Here is a 26,884-nt window from a genome sequence, read left to right as displayed (position 1 = left end):
ATCACATTCTCTTCACCGATGAGTGTCACATATGCCTTCAACCAGAGAATCCGGTCAAGCTGAAAGCCTTAGACACACTGTCCAGAGAGTGCAACAACGTGGAGATTCCCTGCTGTTTTGGAGTGGCATTATGTGGGGCCGAAGTACGCCGCTGGTGGTCATGGAAGGCGCCGTAACAGCTGTACGATATGTGAATGCCACCCTCCGACCGATAGTGCAACCATATCGGCAGCATATTGGCGAGCCATTCGTCTTCATGGACGACAATTCTTTCCCCCATCGTGCACATCTTGTGAATGATTTCCTTCAGGATAAGGACATCGCTCGACTGGAGTGGCCAGCGTATTCTCCGGACATAAACCCTATTGAACATGCCTGGGATAGATTGAAAAGGGCTGTTTACGGACGAAGTGACCCATCAACCACTCTGAGGGATCTACGCCCAATCACCGTTGAGGACAATCTGGAGCAACAGTGCCTTGATGAACTTGTAGATAGTATGCCACGACGAATACAGGCATGCATCAGTGCAAGAGGACGTGCTGCTGGGTCTTACAGGTACCGGCGTGCACAGTAATCTGGTCCACCACCTCTGAAGGTCTCGCTGTATGGTGATACAACATGCAATGTGTGGTTTTCATGAGCAATAAAAAGGGCGGAAATGATGTTTATGTTGATATCTATTCCAATTTCCTGTACAGGTTCCGAAACTCTCGGAACCGAGGTTATGCAAAACTTTTTTTTTTTGTGTAGTACCGAAATCAACGGACAGATTGCGACCGCGTTGTTGCGACCGCATCCGAGGATGGCTCAGTAACGGCGCCTGAAAGATTCAGTGTGAGCTTGGCCGTGTTACAAGACGGATTTAAACAGAGTTGAAAAGCGAGTGTGTGAAAATTGCCTTTCTTGCTGTCAGAAATGCTACTCACTGTCATGCGGAACTATGAGCAGCTGTGGACACGGCGAAAACGTCCGGCAGTCCGGCACTGCTGGATATTGCAGTCATTCTCCGTGATAACGCTACAGCCCACACTGCAGACGTCACCAAGAATTGTGTACAACGGAGGGGGTGGGAATCTTCCCTCCCCCCCCCCCCTCCTGCTCATCAGGCTCCAATCCATGCGACTTCGATCTAATTCCGCAACGGAAGAAATCATTGCCTGGGAAGCGCTTTGCAAACAGAACGGATATCCTCACGGCATTTCAGCGACAGTGGCATACAACGCCTTCCACAATCTTGCTAACGTTGTCTGGATCCACTGGGGAAGGCGGGGGGGGGGGGGGGAGGGTAGGCTATTTTGAAGGACAGCAGTTGATTTTGATTCGTTTTTGTTCCATCTGTACTCCTGCACAATAAATTTACATTGAGTCCCAACGTGTGTGTTTCATTTTACTCTTTGCTGTGACCTCCTGTACTGGAAGCTTATTTTATGTTGGCATTCAGATACATGCTGCCTTACCAGTCCATCGCACATCGTGCATTTTCCATGTAGTCGCATTATCGTGGGAGATACCGTAGTTACCGTACCTTATGGAATGATCGTGCTGTATCCATGAACGTATTTTGTATCAGTACAAAAATTGGCGTATTTATAAACAAATGTGAATATTCTCTGATTTCGAATCAGAATACGTTACCATTCTATCTCTGCCGTCGTATTAAATTCTTAGTTTCTATAATTTTATTATTATTATTTCTTTCTTTCTCTCTCTCTCTCTCTCTCTCGCTCTCTCTTTCTCGTCTCGGAGGAAATTCGGGACTGTTACACTTCATGTGTTGTGGACTTCTCTTCGATGTGCATCTCCTCGTCATCGTCATCGTCAGACAGGTGGATCTGGAAGCCGCACAACCATGGAGCTGATGAGATACTGCGGATTTTGCCTCACTTGTCGCTAACACTAGATGCACTCGCTATCACTTCGTTATTAATGTGACGCTCCTATGGTGCTGCTGTGCAGGATGGGGGCCGTGGGAGGGAGTTGTATAATCGCCGTACTCTGGCAAATTTGTCTTCTTTACGGCGGGAAATGATGATAGGAAGATTGTCCACCACTCGGTGTTTGTTTTAAGCACGTATAGTGGTTGGTTAGTCTCTACTGGTTCCCTAATTGCATTGTAGATGTTACAGTCAAAGATAAGGTAGTCGGGTGTTTCCATATTACCACACTGACAAACGTGGTTTTCATTACAGTTAAACTTGTACAGGCACAGGATATGGGCTATGTCCCGTTAGATAATGTGACTGGGATTTGCATGACCAACCGCTAGGCGTTCTCGATTGCGTGGATATAGTTGTAGACTCTTCGAGTTTCAGCCAGCTCTCGGTCCCGAGAATAACTTGAGCGCGAGAAGTTACCTGGACGGGAGTAAATTCAAGAGCTGTCTGCTACAATACATATAACTATTAAAGGTTTTCTTAATTTGTAAATAACTTCATGTGATGACTGGCCTTGCCGCTGTGATAACATTGTTTCCTGTCAGTTCACCGAAGTAGTCAAGCCTACTCGTTACATAAAGGGGGCTTGACAGAATTCCAAGAAATCTTAGACCAAAGGGTAACACTGCTGTAGGCTGCAGTAGCTGTGCAGAGACGACGAAAACGACGATGACGACGACAATTCTACTGGAACACTTCCCATCATACATGAAGTATTTGTGCTTCATCTTGTAAGAGACGCACAGCGAGAATCAGATATCCCAGCACAGAATCTTCATGGTAAGTTTCCGTTCCCACGAAGAAGGGTCACCCTAGTCGCGTATCTGATGACAGGGGACGGCGGACGTAGAAGGCACGTTGATCCGTCGCCCGTAAATGGTGCGTCCGTTAATGGAACGCGCCGGCGCAAAAACACGTTTGACCGTCGGCGTCTCTCGGAACAATAGCGCGGAAGCTGATCTCCGGAGCGTTCCCACCGCACCACAGACAGCGTCAGCGATGCTTCGCTAACGTTTTTGCTTCGAGATCTTCTTGGAAGTACCAGAAATGCGATGTGTGGATGTGACGCATTAACGAACAAATTATTCTCAAAACTGATTAAAAACTCTAGTTTTGCAATCGATGAAATTAAATTAAGAAACAAAAGGTGACTGCAGGAAGAGAGACGGCGTGCATGAATACCCTTCATTGCTCCAAAAAGCTACAGCAATTACAATCTGGTGTCGACCCCGGCGTTCATATGTCGGGTGAGATCAGATGTCCCTCTCTGGTTCACGTGAAGTGACACTGTGCTTCAGTGCAGCGTCTGAATGGTAGTGTAGTGGTTTGGCAGTGACAATGCACAGAATGCTGAGATGACAGCTTGCAGCCAAGGATCCCACAGCGGTGGCAGGCGCTGACCAGAGTGGCCCACTGTGCTGAGTGGCCCACTGTGCTGAGTGGTGTAGAGGCAGGACGGCTTGGTGCTCAAACTCAGAAGGTCAGTGTACAAGTGGTGGGCTGATGACGACTGCTATCAAGAGATGCTGGAGACGTCTGGCATCATAGTGGCTGCTGGTTATGGTTGCGAGGTGCCGGGGCTAGCAGTGTATTTAACACTAAATTCTTCTAGAATCTTCATATGGAAATGATGCTCTAAGCCCCCTTTTTCCAACTCCGACTTTTGCTGTTGCACATGGATTAAGAAGAAACGCGAACTGACTGTAATCGACCCTCCAAGTGAAGTAGAAAAGAGTTAGGCATCTGCAATAATTTAATTTGATAGAAATTAATTTGATAAAATAAAGTTTCATTAACGTAATGAGAAATGAAAGGGCTGCTCTACCGATCTACAGAATGAAAGTTCTGTCCAAAATAACAATTTGATTTATTATGACTAAACTCAAAATAATAAACAAAACACATGAAACATTTACAATGCGTCAAATTGTATTCTCAAATAAATGCTGTGAAGGTGAAGTTGTCCATAAACTAGCTTGTGACATTTATGACCAAGTGGTATGTCGAGACAATTCCTTGCAACTCAATTCTTAAGAGAAACACCCAGCCAACCCAACATTAATTGCTGCTACAGTAGTGACAGCTCAGACACTGAACACCCAAGACAGAACCACGTTAGAAAAGACGAACAGGCGCGCTCTGCTGAGCTCTGGTTATCATATAGCAAAATTCCCTAATCTGCTGGTGCTGCGGACGTACATTACCAAGCTGTCTTCTTAACTGCAAGGACACGATCTGGCGTACCGGAGGTGATGGCTGGTTGCTTCGACGTCCCGTCGTGGTGATGATAATGTCGCGAGTATAGCCCGAAACAAATTATCCTGGTCTGGTTTTTCCAGACTAAAGACTTCCTAGCAAAACAATTGCGCCTCTTAGGGAGACGAAGAAGACTCGCCACACAATCACTGACGGTACAGTGATTGATTTTAACAAACGAAGTCACACAGTAACTCCGATGCAGTTAACTTTAGCCAAAACTGCTCAAGACGGACAACATAGGTAGCTTGTACGCAGAACGCTCAATTGCCAACTGTACTCGGAAAGTTACGTTGAAATCGAAACTTCAGCAACTTCGTCAAACAGTTACAGTTAAATGAAAGTATATTAGACAGCCAACGGAAGGCAAGTTGTCCAGAGCAGCGAGAGCTCAGTCCTGTAACCTACTCCGACCGAAAGGCGAGACTCCACTCTACCAAGAGCACCCGTACAAGATGAACACAGAACATTACCGCCCCCACCACAGTGGCCGTGGTTAAACGTGCCAATCAGCAACTCGAAAACTGGTGGAAAATTTCACTGTATTGCCGAAGCACTACTATTCCACCAATGGAGATACTTGGCGCCAAGCCCGCATCTCGTGGTCGTGCGGCAGCGTTCTCGCTTCCCACGCCCGGGTTCCCGGGTTCGATTCCCGGCGGGGTCAGGGATTTTCTCTGCCTCGTGATGGTCGGGTGTTGTGTGCTGTCCTTAGGTTAGTTAGGTTTAAGTAGTTCTAAGTTCTAGGGGACTGATGACCATCGATGTTAAGTCTCGTAGTGCTCAGAGCCATTTGAACCATTTGAACTTGGCACCAATTTCTGCGCCGATTTTGCTACGTCACGGAGCTATATCCCCCCCCCCCCCCGCCATGAACCATGGACCTTGCCGTTGGTGGGGAGGCTTGCGTGCCTCAGCGATACAGATAGCCGTACCGTAGGTGCAACCACAACGGAGAGGTATCTGTTGAGAGGCCAGACAAACGTGTGGTTCCTGAAGAGGGGCAGAGGGGCAGCAGCCTTTTCAGTAGTTGCAAGGGCAACAGTCTGGATGATTGACTGATCTGGCCTTGTAACAATAACCAAAACGGCCTTGCTGTGCTGGTACTGCGAACGGCTGAAAGCAAGGGGAAACTACATCCGTAATTTTTCCCGAGGGCATGCAGCTTTACTGTATGATTACATGATGATGGCGTCCTCTTGGGTAAAATATTCCGGAGGTAAAATAGTCCCCCATTCGGATCTCCGGGCGGGGACTACTCAAGAGGATGTCGTTATCAGGAGAAAGAAAACTGACGTTCTACGGATCGGAGCGTGGAATGTCAGATCCCTTAATCGGGCAGGTAGATTAGAAAATTTAAAAAGGGAAATGGATAGGTTGAAGTTAGATATAGTGGGAATTAGTGAAGTTCGGTGGCAGGAGGAACAAGACTTCTGGTCAGGTGACTACAGGGTTATAAACACAAAATCAAATAGGGGTAATGCAGGAGTAGGTTTAATAATGAATAGGAAAATAGGAATGCGGGTAAGCTACTACAAACAGCATAGTGAACGCATTATTGTGGCCAAGATAGATACGAAGCCCACACCTACTACAGTAGTACAAGTTTATATGCCAACTAGCTCTGCAGATGACGAAGAAATTGAAGAAATGTATGATGAAATAAAAGAAATTATTCAGATTGTGAAGGGAGACGAAAATTTAATAGTCATGGGTGACTGGAATTCGAGTGTAGGAAAAGGGAGAGAAGGAAACATAGTTGGTGAATATGGATTGGGGGACAGAAATGAAAGAGGAAGCCGCCTGGTAGAATTTTGCACAGAGCACAACATAATCATAACTAACACTTGGTTTAAGAATCATGAAAGAAGGTTGTATACATGGAAGAACCCTGGAGATACTAAAAGGTATCAGATAGATTATATAATGGTAAGACAGAGATTTAGGAACCAGGTTTTAAATTGTAAGACATTTCCAGGGGCAGATGTGGACTCTGACCACAATCTATTGGTTATGACCTGTAGATTAAAACTGAAGAAACTGCAAAAAGGTGGGAATTTAAGGAGATGGGACCTGGATAAACTAAAAGAACCAGAGGTTGTACAGAGATTCAGGGAGAGCATAAGGGAGCAATTGACAGGAATGGGGGAAATAAATACAGTAGAAGAAGAATGGGTAGCTTTGAGGGATGAAGTAGTGAAGGCAGCAGAGGGTCAAGTAGGTAAAAAGGCGAGGGCTAGTAGAAATCCTTGGGTAACAGATGAAATATTGAATTTAATTGATGAAAGGAGAAAATATAAAAATGCAGTAAGTGAAACAGGCAAAAAGGAATATAAACGTCTCAAAAATGAGATCGACAGGAAGTGCAAAATGGCTAAGCAGGGATGGCTAGAGGACAAATGGAAGGATGTAGAGGCTTATCTCACTAGGGGTAAGATAGATACTGCCTACAGGAAAATTAAAGAGACCTTTGTAGAAAAGAGAACGACTTGTATGAATATCAAGAGCTCAGATGGAAACCCAGTTCTAAGCACAGAAGGGAAAGCAGAAAGGTGGAAGGAGTATATAGAGGGTCTATACAAGGGCGATGTACTTGAGGACAATATTATGGAAATGGAAGAGGATGTAGATGAAGATGAAATGGGAGATATGATACTGCGTGAAGAGTTTGACAGAGCACTGAAAGACCTGAGTCGAAACAAGGCCCCCGGAGTAGACAATATTCCATTGGAACTACTGACGGACGTGGGAGAGCCAGTCCTGACAAAACTCTACCATCTGGTGAGCAAGATGTATGAAACAGGCTAAATACCCTCAGACTTCAAGAAGAATATAATAATTCCAATCCCAAAGAAAGCAGGTGTTGACAGATGTGAAAATTACCGAACTATCAGCTTAATAAGTCACAGCTGCAAAATACTAACACGAATTCTTTACAGACGAATGGAAAAACTAGTAGAAGCCAACCTCGGGGAAGATCAGTTTGGATTCCGTAGAAACACTGGAACACGTGAGGCAATACTGACCTTACGACTTATCTTAGAAGAAAGATTAAGGAAAGGCAAACCTACGTTTCTAGCATTTGTAGACTTAGAGAAAGCTTTTGACAATGTTGACTGGAATACTCTCTTTCAAATTCTAAAGGTGGCAGGGGTAAAATACAGGGAGCGAAAGGCTATTTACAATTTGTACAGAAACCAGATGGCAGTTATAAGAGTCGAGGGACATGAAAGGGAAGCAGTGGTTGGGAAGGGAGTAAGACAGGGTTGTAGCCTCTCCCCGATGTTGTTCAATCTGTATATTGAGCAAGCAGTAAAGGAAACAAAAGAAAAATTCGGAGTAGGTATTAAAATTCATGGAGAAGAAATAAAAACTTTGAGGTTCGCCGATGACATTGTAATTCTGTCAGAGACAGCAAAGGACTTGGAAGAGCAGTTGAATGGAATGGACAGTGTCTTGAAAGGAGGATATAAGATTAACATCAACAAAAGCAAAACAAGGATAATGGAATGTAGTCTAATTAAGTCGGGTGATGCTGAGGGAATTAGATTAGGAAATGAGGCACTTAAAGTAGTAAAGGAGTTCTGCTATTTGGGGAGCCAAATAACTGATGATGGTCGAAGTAGAGAGGATATAAAATGTAGGCTGGCAATGGCAAGGAAAGCGTTTCTGAAGAATAGAAATTTGTTAACATCCAGTATTGATTTAAGTGTCAGGAAGTCATTTCTGAAAGTATTTGTATGGAGTGTAGCCATGTATGGAAGTGAAAATGGACGATAAATAGTTTGGACAAGAAGAGAATAGAAGCTTTCGAAATGTGGTGCTACAGAAGAATGCTGAAGATTAGATGGGTAGATCACATAACTAATGAGGAAGTATTGAATAGGATTGGGGAGAAGAGAAGTTTGTGGCACAACTTGACCAGAAGAAGGGATCGGTTGGTAGGACATGTTCTGAGGCATCAAGGGATCACCAATTTAGTATTGGAGGGCAGCGTGGAGGGTAAAAATCGTAGAGGGAGACCAAGAGATGAATACACTAAGCAGATTCAGAAGGATGTAGGTTGCAGTAGGTACTGGGAGATGAAAAAGCTTGCACAGGACTGGAGACCACAACAACAACGGAGCTATCCCATGGGCAAGCCAATTGCAGTTATGATTTTGCAGAAAACGCGGGAACTTGCCCGCCAAGACTGCCTGGGAACACAAGTCATTCCCACGCCTCCCTGGTAGGCCGTCAGAAAGTGTTTTCACTAAGCTTCTGCGAAGCAACGGAATCTCTAACCCCAGCCACTCCTTCAGGCCCCTGTGGGCGTGTCGGCCCCGCTCTTATGACAATGTCGGCGTCTGGAAAGCATCCACTCGACTCCCCCACACCTGTCGGCTTAACCCTTTCAAGCTCAGCAGAACTCGCCTGTCACCGGACAACCCGGGTGACGAGAGACGCTGCGTGGGAAGTCCGCGTGTGAAGGAATAGCAACTTTTCACCGCATGCAATTAGAGAGGAAAATATTCATATCTTCTGACTTCTCAATACTAGCCTTGTAATGACCATACTCGCCTACACTTCCCCAAATCGAATTACTCAGAGTAAGATATAAACATGAGAGTGGGCAAGTCACTGTGTGCATCGTACAGTCATGCCATCTGTCATGGTTACCGACTTGAACCTGCGCACAGTGGCTCGACTGGTGCGTACAAATAACTATTTGTGTGACTGTCTGCTGGGAAGGAGTGCACAATAGTTGACGCAATGCTGCGCCAATACGTCGTTAGAACCACCTTGCCACACCTTATCGTAACGTCCGTCTCTCTCTATATAGGTCGGCTGCGTCGTCAGCCCCGTGCCTACTGGATCGTACTTGGACACCATGTCCCGAATTTCCTTGGCGAGTCGGTATGCTGCGGCACAGTGAAATAGTGCCCAGTCCCTGAAGTCATGTGACGCTGGCCTGGATAGCGTACATACCAGTAAACGGTAAAGAGCGAGCTCTACAAAATTGTCTTTTCATAGCAGGACATGACTGTCACTGAGTAATTTGAAGCGGAGGCAACTGAGTCGACAATACCACCATTGACTAATGACACAAGAGCTCCAATGTCCAGCTGGAACTCAACTCACTGGTTGGAAATAGCAACAGCCAACGTCAAATTCCAAGGTGTTTGCTAAATAGCTTGCCCACTTGACGTGAGCGCATGGAGCGATTCTCCTTCACTGCGCCGTGTTGTTACGCAATGTCGACGTGCAGCATGTTGACACACCGCTGTCTGGTGTCCGCATTTTCCACGAGCTCAACAGTGAGCAGCGCTGTGCGGGCAACTGTTTCTTGGACGCTGTCAGCCATAATCTGAACATGACTGGAACTTCATTTACGTCTGTAATGTCGACGTAGCGAGTCGTTTTTGAGCCGTTCATTGAATGTAAAACCCTTTACTTCATTCTGAGGGAAGATTATTACGAACTGGAGAGCCATTAGCCCTGCTAAGGAAACGGGCTCTAAGACAACAGCAAAACATTAGAATTAAGAAATAATACAGAAGTATGTCCGTTTATTACTTTATTTACTACAACCAATCGATTATAATGGTATTGATATATTCGCACCCGTTTCTCTGATAAGTATGAAACAATTTTTATATTTATAGACCGGCAGGCTTCTGATAACAGCGAACAAGTAGTGGTATGAATATTTAAGTGACGGCCTTTGAGGCACTTTTCTTCAGAGCTGATTCTGTGTTTAGCAAGCATTTGTCGTCTTAGGATTTACAGAGAGGTGACAGAAGTCATGGGGTACCACATAATATCTTTTCGGGCCTCCCATTGCCCGGCGTAGTGCAGCAGCTCGACCTGGCATCGACTCAACAAGTTGCTGCAAGTATCCTGCAGAAAAATTGAGCCATGCTGCCTCTATAGCCGATCATAATTGCGGTAGTGTCGGCAGAGCGGGTTTTAGTGCACGTACTGACCTCTACATTATGTCCCACAAATGTTCGATGGGATTCATGTCGCGCGACCGGGATGGCTAAATCATTCGTATTGTCCAGAATGTTCGCCAAATCCTTAGCGAACAAATGTGGCCCTGTGATATGACGCATACTTGAGATTGAGGTTATTTGGGGAATGAGACCAAACTGCGAGGTCATCGGTCTCATCGGATTAGGGAAGGAAGTCGGCCGTGCCCTTTCGAAGGAACCATCCCCGCATTTGCCTGGAGCGATTTAGGGAAATCACGGAAAACCTAAATCAGGATGGCGCATGGTCATCCATAGAAATTCCACCGATGTTTGGGAACATCCCGTTCATGAATGGCTGCAAATGGCCTCCAAGTAGCCGAACATAACCATTTCCAGTCAAGGATCGGTTCATTTGGACCAGAGGCCCAGTCCACACTATTATGGAGCTATCACCAGCTTGCACAGTGCCTTGTTGACAAGATGGATGTATGTCTTCTTGGGGTCTGCGCCACACTCGAACACCACCGTCAGCTCTTATCACCTGAAATCGTGACTCATCTGACCAGGCCACGTTTTCCCAATCGTCTAGGATCCAACCGAAATGATCACGAGTCCAAGAGAGGCGCTGCAAGCGATGTCGCGTAGTTGTTAGCAAAGGCACTCGCGTCGGTCGTCTGCTGCCATAGACTATTAACGCCAAATTTCACCGCACTGTTCTAACGGATACGTTCGTCGTACGTCCCACGCTGATTTCTGCGGTTATATCACACATTGTTGCTTGTCTGCTAGCACTGTCAATTCCATGTAAGGGTCGCTACTCTCGGTCCTTAAGTGAAGGCCGTCGGCTACTGCGTTGTCCGTGGTGAGAGGTAACGCCTGAAATTTGATATTCTCTGCACACACTCTACACTGTGGTTCCCGGCACATTGAATTCCCTAACGAATTCCGGAACAGAATGTCCCACACGTCTAGCTCCAACTACCGCCTTCAGTCTGTTAATGCCTCTCGTGCGGCCATAATCAAGTCGGCAACCTTTTCACATTAATCACCTGAGCTCAAATGAGAGCTCAGCCAATGGAATGCCCTTTCATGCCTTGTGTAAGCGATACTACCACCATCCACACCCACGAGAATCAGCTCATTTTTGGGTCTATGCAATAAAAACGGAATCTAATCTAATCTGTATATGTGTTTATCGCTATCCCATGACTGTCACCTCACTGTACTCTTCTGACGTCTTCTCATACAAACAAGTTAAAATCAGAGTAACATTTCCCACATTACAAATTATAAAATGAGTACTGCAGTGGATTTACAGCTGTGAGATTCAAAAGTTCCCCGGTGTACATACTGTTCCACAAAATTTCGGGCGAACTGCCCGATGTTTGTAACTTCCTGCCACAATATTTCGGCGCAGAGTCTTCTGGCCCATACGTCTAACTTTTGGAGTTCTGTTGATAATAAATCCGTGGAAGTACGACTGTCTGACAGTGAGTGTGCCGGCCGGAGTGGCCGAGCGGTTCTAGGTGCTTCAGTCTGGAACCGCGCGACCGCTACGGTCACAAGTTCGAATCCTGCATCGGGCATGGATTGTGTGATGTCCTTAGGTTAGTTAGGTTTAAGTAGTTCTAAGTTCTAGGGGACTGATGACCTCAGAAGTCAACTCCCATAGTGCTCAGAGCCATTTGAACCATTTTTAACAGTGAGTGTCTTATTAATCGAGACGGCGGTTTTCAATTGAATTCGGCGTTGAGTCCAATCGTTGAAAAACTTCGTGTCCTCTGTAGCCGGCATGGTTCTGTGATGGAACCGCGGGAAGACAATCGAATTGATATCGATGTGGCGAGTTTTCACCACGGAGGGCGCGCGGTGCAGCAGAATCGAACTCGCTGAAGTACTGCACGCGCAACGCCAAGTGAATCCACCACGCACGTGCCGCGGGGCCTTAAATACAAGAGCTCAGTGCGTTTTCGCCAGTATCACCAGAAGATGGCCAGAGGACTGCGCCGAAATACTGTGGCAGGAAGTTACAAACATTCGGCAGTTCACCCGAAATTTGGTGAAACAATATTTACAGCTGTTGGTGATATTTGATTTATAGGTATAAGGCCGTGGCCCAAGGCATGATCTGCCCGAGTAGCCGCGCGTATTGACGCGTTCGCTTCGGGATGGGAAGGTACGTCGGCCCCTAATCGAATCCGCCCGGTAGAGTGACGACGATTTGTTAATGTGCTGGCCGGCGTGGATGTGGTTTTTAGGCGGTTTCCCACATCCCACTAGGTACATACTGGACTAGTTCCCACATTCCGCCTCAGATACAAGCTACGCAAACATTTAGAACACTTGCACACAGAATTTACTCCATACACAGACAGAATGCGTACACTATTTTGATCCTGCATGCTGAAGAGAAGACTTGTGACCTTCGGTGTCTGGTCTCCTTAGACATTTAATCAGCATCGCCAAGGCATAATTCTCGTTTCGTCTTCCAGAGCTAGAAACAGTGAAAGGTGGCTACACTGAGCCGCAGCGCCAGAGATTGCGCCAAAGAGTTTTATTCCGCCGCCTCCACTGGCAGTGCTTATCGAGTAGTCGTGGTGGAGAGGGTTTGTTGAGATGTGGTGGTGGAGAGTGCTTATTGAGAAGTAGCAGTAGGCAGTGTTTGTTGAGATGTGGTAGTGGAGAGTGCTTATTGAGAAGTAGCAGTAGGCAGTGCTTGTTGACATGTAGCAGTGGTGAGTCGTTGTTGAGAAGTTCCCATGGAGAGTGTTTGTTCAGAACTTGTAGTATTGTTTTGATGGGCTAGACACCAGATGTTATTGGATTGGGGATGCTGTAATGATCAGAGTGTGCTTTTCGTCAATATATATGAAGGTAAAAAATTCCTTTTTTTATTATTTCAATGTCTTAAACAATAATGCCTCTTGGTCACAGGTTCAGTCAACAAAGCATCTGGTTCGTGTTCTTGTATTAGACTGTATTTCTGGTTTCTATGTGCAATTATAGTATTTCTGGTTTTTTTAAAATTACTTCAGTATAAATGGTGTTTAAAATATCTGGTCTTATTGAGGAAGAACCGTGCCAGATGTGTACGTTGAATCACACTTCCTCACACAGAACAGCTACACTTGTGTTTTGTTGTTTCGTAGGTTTTAGAGTATAGAGAAACCTCAGAAATTCAAAAATCAGAAAAAGTTTCAACAGAAAAGGAGGAGGACTGAAATTAGACAAGTTGCGGGCCATAGCGCTAAATAAAACAAACAGCGCCAAGTCTTCCCTCTCTGCAAGCTGCACAGCATTCGACGACACGACTCAGCACTCTTGGGCATCGGTCTGATGATGTCACGAACCGACCGTAGCGTGGATACATATAAAAGGTTTCGCCTGCCGAGATAGTTTGAGTGTGTAACAGTTTTATGAGTCATTAGAGCTTCTAATGCGTCTCTAGCATTGGAAGACGAAAAGCTAGGCAGAGAATTATGCCTTGGACCACGGCCTTATGCCTACAGATACCATGTCAACAACAACGCAAATACTGGCCGTAAAATTCCTGCATTCTATAGTTCCCCACCGTACATGTAAACGAAAGACTGGCGAGAATTCAGTTCAGAGTTTCATCCAGTTTCACTAATTATTTGCTGTGAAACGCTTCTTCCAGTTAAGAACGAACACTGCATATAACATTGTTTCACAAATTATCTTGAAAACATTGGCCGCTAGATAATATAAGTCACTTCGTTACAATGCGACTGAAAGTATGTAACATTACGAAAACAGTTTCTGCATACACGTGAATGTCATAGCCATACTCACTCATTTTTTGTGGGTTTTTACTGAGAGGGATCATACTGGTATATATGAATATTTCTCTTAGATCTATAGGAATGACTTCATGGCGGTGGCATGTCCATGGCAGATAAAGTTCTGGTTGATCGCGCAAAGAACCGCTGAGGAGAGGTTACAGAAGACCGCGTAGAAATTGAGAATTTGGAGGAGATTGATGGAGCATAGTCGAAACAACCTTGCAACATTTGCGCGGACATTATCCTGCAACAAAATGATGGCGTCCTTCAACATTCCTGGGCGTCTGGACTTCATGGCGCGCTTCAATTTTTGCAAAGCGTCCACGTACCGCTAGGCGTTAATTGTAGCGCCGTGTTCCAGAAAGTCTATAAGCAGCGGGCCCTTGCAGACTGGATGACTTTCCGGAGCTGGCGTGCACGGCTTTGGATTTTTTCTATGGAGTGAATTCATGGCCTTCTATTATCGGTTCTGATACTACATCTCCCCTAACAATATGGGACAGAAAACGATATTCCCCATCGTGATACAGCTCCAGGTGTTGCAGTGATGTCGACGTTCTGTTAAACTTCCGCTCCTCCGTCAAGCTGTGGGGGAACCCACTGCGTACAGATTTTCCAGGACGTCAGATGCTCTCTCATGATGGCGTGAGCTGCGCCTTGATTGATGCCCAACGTGAGCCGAATGTCTTCCGCCGTCGGTCATTTCTGACGGAAGCAGTGACACACGGGGAATGACGCTATGGGCCTGCCCTGCCCTAGTGCTGTCTTTGAATGACAACCGACCTTCTCGAAATCGTGGAATACACGTAAACACGGCCGCACTTGACATACTGTGCTTACTATACACAACAGACATTCGGGTCTGAATTCCATTTCCTGACACTCCTTCCGCAGTCAGAAACCGCACTACACCTCGCTATTGCTCTTTCCCGGCCTTGCAAATGAAGTCGGACGCACACAGGACTCGGTGACCTCACGTCGAGCACGTCTAAAACAGACAAATGGCACAGCGGTGAACGTCCGCGCTTTTCCTTCCTGATCTCAAATAGAGGGCACTTCTATACACACACCTACTTGCTCGTTACATAGTGTGTCTCGTTTTCATTTGACTTCCCATTTGCTATGCCAATCCCGACCCAGCCTTGGCTGGATACAGGGCACTGGACAGGAGAAAATGTTTAGGCAGCGGTCTTAATGGACGAGCAAGCATATGTCACGTACACCGAACGACGTACTCAACGCCGTATTAAATCTCAAAAAGCGTTCAGCGGGATTTTCTATTGAATGGCAAACAGCGGGCAGGGCAATAAAATCTCGCTAGGCTTTGTACAGTTTGCACGCCTTATACGGTGTTACGAGCTAGTGTGCGGGTAATCTGAACTGCTGGAGACATAAACCACGCGCTTACGTAAACAACTCTACACGTTGGCCTCAGGCAACAATCATGCCTTACTGAAGCTCTGGTAATGGATTCCAAGACGGAGTGCTGAAGATCCGCAGTTCTCAGCGTGAATTTTATTAGCTGTTGAGGCGGGATTCATAGAGAGAAGGATAGTAAACTGCCAGAAGGAATGGTAACCACATTGAGCATCTCCTATAGTGTCAACAGACAGGCGGCTATCTTAAGACAATATGCCCTGTATCTCGACAAGTTAATTAATTCACCTGTCGCTACTTGGCAGAAGAACTTCATAATTATAAGTGAAAATCACAAAATTACTTAATAAATTATTTAATAAATTAGTACTCTATAACATCCATAATATTGTGCATTTCATTTATAATTATCACAACAAGTAATATAAAAATTTTCTCTCTAGATCGCAAAGTAAAAATTATGAACGCTTGGTGCTCGGCAGCTTTCAGACATTTATTAAAAGATATCTTCTGTACACCGTGAGCAACACTAGAAATGTTTAATTGCGAAAACCAGTTTTCGGGTTTATAACCCATCGTCAGTGGCATATTATACACTTCTATAGCAATGAAATGCTTGCCAGTTAATACTACAGGATCTGAAATATGTCATACAACACAGAACACAGTTTGTCCTGTACGTTATTGTTTGTTTTATGTCAAACATTATCAAATATTGTCACTGCTTAAAATTTGACAGGATTAACGCACATTACAACTGTGTACTATGTTATAGGACATATTTCAGATCCTGTCGTATTAGATGACAAGCATGTCATTGCTATAGAAGTATATAATATGGCACTGAGTGATTATTAACCCGAAGACTGGATTTCGTAAATAAACATTTCTAGTGCAGCTCGTGGTGTATAGAAGATATCCTTTAATAAATATCGGCCGGCTGTTGTGGCCGAGCGGTTCTAGGCGCTTCAGTCCGGAACCGCGCTGCTGCTACTGTCGCAGGTTCTGTCTCGGGCATGGATGTGTGTGATGTCCTTAGGTTAGTTAGGTTTAAGTAGTACTAAGTCTAGGGGACTGATGACCTCAGATGTTAAGTCCCATAGTGCTCAGAGACATTTGAACCAATAAATAGCAAATTTCTTTATTGACATCTGACAGAGTTCAATGCCTAATGCACCTTCATCAGATACATAAAGTACTTGGTTGCAAATGTCACATTAATTTGAACTGCGGTATCATAAGCAGCAGACTCGAGAAGCATTTTTTACAAAATATATCTTTGTAGGACATTTTTTTCTAGTTTTGAGCAATAGCCTTCCCTTAACAATGTGGGCCACTTATTTTAGAACCCCTGAATAGACATTATATAGAAAATAACGTGGGACTCTAAAAACTAGGTCAGGTTTGCTTATAACAGTCGTCAGAACAGACCGCAGGACGCGACATACATAACAGGCATGTATGTTAAAATGTAGAACGATATCCGGAGCAAGCACTCAAACTCAAGACGCTATGGTATCTGTAAATTCGCATTAATTATCACTGTCAGTTGAATAACTGATTATGATCTTTATTGACGGTTACCAGTGAGTTTTTAACCCATTAGTGCCCTACTAAGGGCATTAAAAGGTTGAAGACTCACTGTTAGTCGTCCATTAATATAACATAAGGCAACAATATTTTCTAATGATATTTCATCTATACTCGATACATACAAAATTTCTAATTCGTAATTAGAAGGAAATGACAACAAACGATACCACCCTCACGACTATCGCAGTCTTTCAGCTTCAGTATCAGTACCACTCAAACAGTATGATGCGTTAGATTAATAAATACACATCGTAACCAGTCTTCAGCCGTTGTCTTAACTGGTAGAGGCACATTTAGGAGGCTCAGCCCTGGGCGAAGATAGACACTGACAGAGATGATGATGATTGGTTTGTGGGGGTCCCAACTGCGCGGTTATCAGCGCCCGTACAAATTCCCAACCTTTGCTCAGTCCAGTCTTACCACTTTCAAGAATGATGATGAAACGATGAGGACAACATAAATACCCAGACATCTCGTGGCAGGGGAAAATCCCTGACCCCGCCGGGAATCGAACCAGGGACCCTGTGCTCGGGAGGCGAGAACGCGACCGCGAGACCACGAGCTACGAACACACTGGCAGAGAAGACTGTAGAGAAGACAACGTGAAGTACCACAGTCGTCACAGTTTTTTCAGTTTCGTAGAGCGAGTTGTCACAGTGCTATGATACTGGACTCGAATTCGATGTGACGTCAGTTCAAATGCCTGTCCGGCCATCCAGATTTTGCTCTTTTGTGGTTTCGCAACTGCAGAATGGTGCCTTTGAAAATAACTTGGCCGATTTCCTTCCCCATCCGTCTCCAAACCGATCACGTGCTCCACCTCCAACTGCTTTGTCGTCGGTAGGATGTTCATTTCCGTTTCAGTGTCTCATAAGCTAGCAATGACATGTGTCCAAGTGTGTCTCGTCGCCCAGTGAATCACTGTAACTAAGTGTGGTCACAACTGTCTCACTGCGTGTCTTCCAGGGACCGTATTTTCATTGCGTAGCCCATAAACGAACCAGTGCGTGCATTTACACATGTGGTAGAGTCTGCTGTTTAAAAGTAGGGTGCAAACTGTAAAGGATGTGATGAGATTCGCGGTGTCACATTCCCCTGCAGCCGCTACTATATCTTGATCCAGAATGAGATTCAACACGTGTGAGAGATGGCAGCGGACAGACCAACGACTGCATCGGCCGCCGCCGGCCCCATATAGGCAGTAACGAGCCGCTATTGTCCCAGCAGTTCTTGCAGCGCGCTGCATGCAGAGGCCGCAGCGATCGGCTCCCATTGCGGGAGATCGCAATCCGACAAATGGCGGCCGGCAGTGCAGCGACGCTAACTGCACCTGGGGGACGTTCGCAGGGGGGTTTTTCTCCGCTGCGGTCTCGTCTCGCGGACACTCGCACGCCGACCCGGCAGGCTCAGCTTTCTACTGGGGACGATGACCGCGGCGGACCAGTCAGTCACCGCCTGTCAAACGGCACTCACCTTTGACACACGTCAACCTGAGGTTTCGCTGCGACAAAAGAAGCTACTTATGGCTCTAAGTGCGGTACACGAGCGGGAAGCAAGTTCTCGGTAATACAGTTACAGAAATGGAAAACTGTAATGGTATTATCCTTTTGTCAGGGTGTCCCACACATGGATTGAAGAGTTTTTAGCAAACAGAACACAGCATGTTGTTCTCAATGGAGAGACGTCTACAGACGTTAAAGTAACCTCTGGCATGCCACAGGGGAGTGTTATGGGACCATTGCTTTTCGCAATATATATAAATGACCTAGTAGATAGTGTCGGAAGTTCCATGCGGCTTTTCGCGGATGATGCTGTAGTATACAGAGAAGTTGCAGCATTAGAAAATTGCAGCGAAATGCAGGAAGATCTGCAGCGGATAGGCACTTGGTGCAGGGAGTGGCAATTGACACTTAACATAGACAAATGTATTGTATTGCGAATACATAGTAAGAAGGATCCTTTATTGTATAATTATATGATAGCGGAACAAACACTGGTAGCAGTTACTTCTGTAAAATATCTGGAACGATTTGAAGTGGAATGATCATATAAAATTAATTGTTGGTAAGGCGGGTGCCAGGTTAAGATTCACTGGGAGAGTCCTTAGAAAATCTAGTCCATCAACAAAGGAGGTGGCTTGCAAAACACTCGTTCGACCTATACTTGAGTACTGCTCATCAGTGTGGGATCCGTACCAGGTCGGGTTGACAGATAGAGAAGATCCAAAGGAGAACGGCGCGTTTCGTCATAGGGTTATTTGGTAAGCGTGATAGCGTTACGGAGATGTTTAGCAAACTCAAGTGGCAGACTCTGCAAGAGAGGCGCTCTGCAACGCGGTGTAGCTTGCTGTCCAGGTTTCGAGAGGGTGCGTTTCTGGATGAGGTATCGAATATATTGCTTCCCCCTGCTTATACCTCCAGAGGAGATCACGAGTGTAAAATTAGAGAGATTCGAGTGCACACGGATGCTTTCCGGCAGTCGTTCTTCCCGTGAACGATACGCGACTGGAACAGGAAAGTGAGGTAATGACAGGGGCACGCAAAGTGCCCTACGCCACACACCGTTGGGTGGCTTGCGGAGTATAAATGTAGATGTAGATGTAAAACCGGTACGTCTCACGTACCGGTTAATCGTCTCTAGTCGAATTGCTTGTGAAGTGTCAGCACTACAGTTTATCGGAAAGTTGAGTGCAGTCGTGTGTTCGTGCGTCAGTTGTGAGAAGCTCGTATCGTTAAGTTGTTACAAGAATGTGGCTGTTTGTATGAGAACAGGGTGATATTGTAGAGTGTTACATAAAGACAGGCTCCAACGAGGAATGTAAAAAAAGTTTTCAAGCGAAGTACCATGATAGGAAACTCCCCACGACCAGCACTATTCAAAATCTGTACAGGAAATGGAGGGCTGTGGGATCGGTCAAGAATTTGCAGAGGAATAGACGACAGACAGTGTGGACCCCTGAAACCACAGACAGAAATCGCAAGGAGGTTAACGCAGCATTTTGATGTATCTCGTACATCGTGTCATGGTGTGCTAAAAGATATGAAATTAAAAGCCAACCCTGTGATTGTGGTTTAAGAGTTGAAATTTGACGATCAAGAAGAGAGAGTTCGTTATTGTAACTGGATATTAACATCAATTGCTGATCGTTACTTGGACCCCTAGCTCTTCTTCATGTCAGCTGAGACCTGGTTTCATTTGTAAGGCTATGCAAGCTTCCAGAACTGCAGATACTGGTCGCAGGACAACTCATATATTCGGCACGAAGAACCTCTCTACTCAGAGAAGACAGGTGTTTGGTGTGCATTGTCCGGCATGTGCAAGAGTGGCCCCATATTTCTCAATTAAACCTCAATTAAACCAGTGTCAAGTACCTAAATATCGTTGACTCTTCCTATGCACAATTAACAGATACAGAGAAGTTATATGCAGTTTTCCGACAAGATAGAGCAACTGCTCACACATCCAACCAAAGTATGGCCCCCATCACCAACCTCTTTCCCGATGGCAGACTTGTCAGTAGAGGCCTCTGGTCCCGAAATCACCGGACTTAAAGTTGTATGATTTTCATTTACGGGACACAATAAAAAGCAAAGTGTACGGTGACGATCCTCGCACAGTAGACGATTTTAAACGGAACATGACTAGAGAAATTAACATACAAGCGACGTGGACTCATATTCGGCAGGACGACCTATGACCCCGCTGTTTGGTCCCCTCCCCCAACTCAACCAACCAACCACCCAATCTAACATCGTTACGCCTGCAGAATTACGGAGTGTTGGTAACGTCATCACATGAAGGCAGCGATGCCCGTGACCAACACTTCTAGCATATCTTATAAACAGGTAACTACATGTTTTAACGCTATTATTGTCTATTCTTTCTTAGTTAATTGTTACTTGAATCTGGGGAGTGAGGTGTACTGGTTTTATGTGGGACGCCCTGTATCATAAGGAAAGTACACCGCGAAGCTTTCTAGACACATTCTAGAGACATTACGCTAATACAGTTTAACACCGCGTCTAAGATAAGGTCCTCATTTAGGTAAGGAAGGGAGTCATATCCTACTGAGGCCACTCATTGATGATTCAATACCAAGCTATATATGTTTGCTACATTTCAGTTGCTGTTTCTACCAGTCCCTGACGTTTACTATTGGAGTAAGATCGCGCTAGTCTAGGTGCGATATGATGCTTGATTGTTCGTCAGACCACGAATGTATGCGCGTAGCCACTGTGAATAAGGTGGTTCTCAGTTTTGAATACTGCGAGTGTCCACAGGTCATCTCCATGATGTAGAAGAAAGGCTGTGACGACACTGGTTTGTCACATGTCACTAAGCAACAATTTATGTAATCATTTTATGCTTTATTCTCTTAAACTTTCTGAATGGAAGAGCAGGGCCTGTGAATGCTAGCAGTTCGTGTTTCTCTCCGTTGCTGGAATGTGCCACCTGCCACTGTTAGGCGGTGGGAAGATGATCTGGCAGGTTTACGACCAGGAACTACCACGGGCAATGGTTGTGTAAGCAAGCCGCTTTGGGTGTCTCTTAAGCCAGAGTATTTCAAAAGCGCCCTTCAAAGGAGTGGGAGCCACGTGATCTCCGGAGAGACTTCAACAAAAGTCCACATGTTGTCCCAAATGTGGAATCCACCGCTATGTTGAGTGCTATTGACAGGGGAATTCAGATCTATTCCGGTTTTTCTGGATTTCCGGAAGACTTTTGACACTGTACCACACAAGCAGCTCGTAGTGAAATTGCGTGCTTATGGAATAACGTCTCACTTATTTGACTGGATTTGTGATTTCCTGTCAGAGAGGTCACAGTTCGTAGTAATTGACGGAAAGTCATCAAGTATAACAGAAGTGATTTCTGGCGTTCCCCAAGGTAGTGTTATAGGCCCTTTGCTGTTCCTTATCTACATAAACGATTTGGGAGACAATCTGAGCAGCCGTCTTCGTTTGTTGGCAGATGACGCTCTCGTTTATCGACTAATAAAATAATCAGAAGATCAAAACAAACTCCAAAGCGATTTAGGAAAAATACCTGAATGGTGCGAAAAGTGGCAGTTGACCCTGAATAACGAAAAGTGTGAGGTAATCCACATGAGTGCTAAAAGGAATCCGTTAAACTTCGGTTACACGATAAATCAGTCTAATCTAAAAGCCGTAAATTCAACCAAATACCAAGGTATTACATTTACGAACAACTTAAGTTGGAAGGAACACACAGAAAATGTTATGAGGAAGGCTAACCAAAGACTGCGTTTTATTGGCAGGACACTAAGAAAATGTAATAGACCTACCAAGGAGACTGCCTACACTACGCTTGTCCGTCCTCTTTTAAAATACTGCTGCGCGGTGTGGGATCCTTACCAGATAGGACTGACGGAGTACATCGAAAAAGTCCAAAGAAGGGCAGCACATTTTGTATTATCGCGAAATATGGGAGAGAGTGTAACAGAAATTATACAGGATTTTGGCTGGAAATCATTAAAAGAAAGGCGTTCTTCGTTGCGACGGAATCTTCTCACGAAATTCCAATCACCAACTTTCTCCTCCGAATGCAAAAATAATTTGTTGACACCGACCTACATAGGGAGGAACGATCACCACGATAAAATAAAGGAAATCAGAGCTCGAAGATACGAGATTGGAATAATAGAGAATTGTGAAGGTGGTTCGATGAACCCTCTGCCAGGCACTTAAATGTGATTTGCAGAGTATCCATGTAGATGTACACAGCATGGGAAGCGAGCTGCGTTTACACTCTCAGACATCGTTCCGCCAATCATAAGGCGAGGGCCAGTACGCTGCCAACTTTTAGTTTGTTGACAGAGAAAACAAGTGCTGGATAAGAAAATTCTACAAGCTTCCCTGCTTGCAGGAAGAGAAAGGGTGGTTTTCAGTTGTCACTATTGCAAACCTTGTGATTTCCCTCCTCCTACGGTAATTTTGATAAGTGTGTGAGAGTAGGCAGCTGGTAGTCGATTCTGGGGCGAGCTTATTTCGACGGTTCGTCCCTCATCGTTAGCGAGTCGCTGTTCGATGCCCTGCATCAGCTTGTCGCTCCATCAACTGTTTTGGAGAAAGTTTCGCGTTTAGAATTTGCGTTGTCTTTACACTGCCTAGTTCACAATTTGCGAGTTTGTTTCGCAACTTGTGATTGCTTTTTATCATTAGTTCTCCGTCATCCTCTAATCAAAAGTCGTAGTTATCCAGTATATGTCCCTTTTGTGAGTTGCCCAGACTTTGGAAAGCGATTTGCATTCCAACTTAGTCTTCCAGAGAACATTCGTGTGCCCTCTACACGGATACAGTGTCTATAAATCCCGATATTGTCACGCTCGAGACTTTCCGATAAAACGTAGTGTTGCCACTTCACAAGCAATTCGACTAGAGACGATTAACCGGTACGTGAGGCGTAACGGTTTTGGGTGGGAAACCCTGTACAAAATAGACAAAAGGGTAATACCATTACAGTTTTCCATTTCTGTAACTGTATTACCGAGAACTTGCTTCCCGCTCGTGTACCGTACTTACATCATACGCATATTGCTTTTTACATTTTCTATGAAAGTAATTGTAAATGAGTCCAACTTCAACTTGAACAATACTGATTGAGAGCGAATAAATTCGTATTTTTAAGATACATCTACATCTACATGGATACTCTGCAAATCACATTTAAGTTCCTAGCAGAGAATTCATAGAACCACCTTCACAATTCTCTATTATTCCAATCTCGTATAGCCGCGGAAAGAACGAACACCTATAATTTTCCGTACAAGCTCTGATTTCCCGTATTTTATCTTTGTGATCGTTCCTCCCTATGTAGGTCGGTGTCAAAAAAATATTTTCGCATTCGGACGAGAAAGTTGGTCAGTGGAATTTCGTGAGAAGATTACGTTGCAACGAAGAACGCCTACGTTAAACCGTTTAATCTAAGACCGGTGTATCTCCGTTGCCTCGGCGCCAGTTTTGGACTGCACCATTTTTTCCATGCACGGTATACTTTAACCACGGCGGCACGTGAACATTTCGGACTATTCCGCGTCCCCCGGCCATACTTTGTATACTCTCCCCCGCTAGTTCTGTCACCCGTCATGTGTGAGTGATTACTCCACATTGACGTCGAACATAGGCGGGTGTCACATTAATGTCGTTGGACTGTGTATATGATTGTTACTTTTTGATTTGTATTTGGCCGAGGATAATTAATTCATCGACTGTAAATTCTTCTTCACTTGACTGGAAAGAGAGATAAATACCCTCCAAAATAAATACCCTGCAGAACAATTATTTTATCTTGGAACTCTTCCATTTTGGTCCGTGTTTGCATAGGAAAACAGTAATATCAGAAATTGAGTCCGCCTTGATGCAAAACACCTCGTTATTCGTTTATTTCTTTATTATCCCAAACTAGTTTCGGCGACAAATATCACCATCATCAGTGGGGTTTTTAAATCTAAAACATGTAGAAAATAGCGTGGTTATACAAACACAGTAAAGCATTATTACATCGTTACTATTCGTCTTTTGAAATATAGTTTTCTATGGATATTTTCATACTACCTTATTTATTGTATGTTAAAGCATATTTTAAGTAATTATTGGCGCTGTTTGCGACGTGTTTTCTGTACTCTATTTCTTCTGTTGCCGTTTTTTCTTAGCGAACATCATGTCATCTGAAACCATGTGAGCGGCTGTTAGTAAACAAAATACTAAAAGGTGAACTTCGTATGTCAGCAATATATACTTGGGGTTGTGGTAGTGTTGTGGAAACCAATTGTTTGGTGTGTACTGAGCTGTTATGAACGTGAGTACAAGTATAGCTAAGTCATCAATTCAGAGGAATACGTGAAGACTGAATAAACTCGAGAGCCGTTTCCGACGTCTTCGATCGGACAAGAATCCAGCAGAAATCTTGCTCCAACACGATAATGCACGTCCACACACAAGTCTGAGAACCCAGGAACACGTCGCCAAATTGGGTTGGACATCATTGCCTCATCCACCCTACGGTCCAAACCACGCACCCTCGGATTTCCATCTATTTGGCCGCTTAAAGATTCTCCGCGAGTAACACAATTCGAAGATGACGAGAGTGTCATTCATGCAGTGAAAACATGGCTACGCCTAGAGGACAAGAGCTTTCACCAGCAGGGAATACACGCTTTTCGAAAACGTTGGCGTACGGTCGTAGAACGTGATGGAGACTACGTAGAAAAATAGGACATGGACAAGACATGCTGATGTACATTGCCACCAAATACTGATTCTTAACAATAAATATGTTCTCAAAAATGTGGGGCATTACTTATTGAACGACCCTCATATGTTATATGGAAATTCTTAGGCTCGTTTGAGCAGATCCGCGACAGCTAGTACGCTTGGCCTGGCTTGCCTGTTTCCGTGTCTACCATGACCAGTCATGTAATGAAATGTTTACGCTTCTGTGGCAATGCTAAAACATATCCGTAGTGCTAGGCGACTAGGTTGTTCAGTCATGCACGATCCGCCGCGTAGAAACATGTACGCGGCCTGCAACAATGTGTGTGCGAACAGAAAAGGGCAGGAGGTTTATTATTGTTCATACTGGGTGTTGTGACGTTGTTTCAACAAAAAAGCTGTTGTTTACCTTGGAGAAATGAATGCTGATACACTTTAAGAATGGTTCGTTACTCGAATCCTACCACCTGTGTCATTCCGTACCGTTAAATATGGCATCAACTGCGTCTAAAACAAAAGATGAGATTTTGGCATGGTTGAAGGAAAAAATACAGAATTTTAACACAATACATGAAAATCCAAATTTTTGAATAGTGAAAAGATACGAGCAAGAGACAAGAACAAAGTAACTTATTTACTATTACAGAAGGACGGCCAAAATGTTGCACTTGTTCCAGCCTACCATCTCCACCTCGTTGGACGTGTCAAGGATTCAAATTAAAGCAGACTTCGTGGGTCGAAATAAAACATTTACCCTGCGATACACGGAAGGACCGGTGAGCCAACACCACAGAAATGGAAGAACATTGCAAACCGCAGGAGATTAAAATGTCGAGTGAAGAAAAGGGCCCAACAGATGAAACAAAATATTTTAGATTCTTTTATCAGTCGATGAGAACAGAGCAGTAAAAGATAGCGGTACCAGTGTTGTCATGACGACAGGGTAGTATTATGATTACAATGATCTCAGGTTTTTTGTGACCTCTGGCAAACTGAAGCTATGCGTGGGTGCGTGCGTGCGTGCGTGCGTGCGTGCGTGTGTGTTATGAGGCAAACATTAGTAGCGCATGAAATTTCATAAATAAACGCCAATCTACAGCGGTGCCAGCTGTTAGAGATCTTCTCTCCGTATTTTGTGCTGGGTTACTCTCCTGCCCGTACGTATTAAGTTTTCGCTATTCACAGACCATGTGGCTGCCACGAGACCGAGGAAGCTCTGATACGAGGAGACCTTGCTCCAGCCAAGGTCACGTTCCTCTGACATCTGGTGTGAAGCAGTTCCCGCTACTCTCTGGGTTATCAAAGGGGCCTCACATTGTGTCACGAGTGCGTTAGCAATGAAACTTAATCTACATGCTACCGACACCGAGAGACCACGTTGGTACAGTCATTTAAATTTCTTTTTTCCTTTCCTGATCACACACGTCCACCACACTAAGATAAATTGCAGAACAATAATAATGCGGTTAAAAAAGGTACAGCAATTCCCGTGAAAGTTGAATATGTTTGTACCGCAGTACTGCTTCAAAAACCCTCCGCGTGTGAACAAGCGCCAGTGCAGTCCAATCGTATCATCTGTAGGCGGCAGATAACTACATGTCTGGCAACGCAGGAAGGAAGAGTTCAATTTGTAGGTTTAACGCAAGTCTGTTCGAAAGCGTAACACCAGGCATTCGTTTGTGGAACACGGGTTTCCTACGTTGTGAATCATTGTCCTATAGATCTTTCTTCTG

At 44.8% G+C, this 26,884-nt stretch overlaps 1 protein-coding gene across 3 annotated transcripts in view; it reads right to left on the bottom strand.

The window, feature by feature from the left end:
* The window catches only part of LOC124794744 (laminin subunit gamma-1-like), a 337,502-nt gene that overhangs the window by 290,441 nt on the left and 20,177 nt on the right, over nt 1-26,884 (bottom strand). For 2 of the 3 annotated variants that reach the window (XR_007016605.1, XM_047258351.1), the window contains exon 3: nt 25,635-25,658. The exons of the other annotated variant lie outside the window; for it this stretch is intronic. Coding sequence is in view for 1 of the 2 variants with exons in the window: in XM_047258351.1 (XP_047114307.1) it covers nt 25,635-25,658 (24 nt within the window). In the remaining variant the exon portion in view is untranslated. The remainder of the gene's footprint in view (nt 1-25,634; nt 25,659-26,884) is intronic. 3 annotated transcript variants of the gene reach the window in all.

The sequence above is a fragment of the Schistocerca piceifrons genome, chromosome 4 (genome assembly GCF_021461385.2).
Source record: "Schistocerca piceifrons isolate TAMUIC-IGC-003096 chromosome 4, iqSchPice1.1, whole genome shotgun sequence".
In the NCBI taxonomy this organism is placed as follows: Eukaryota; Metazoa; Arthropoda; class Insecta; order Orthoptera; family Acrididae; genus Schistocerca; species Schistocerca piceifrons.
This window is presented reverse-complemented; position numbering and strand designations above follow the sequence as displayed.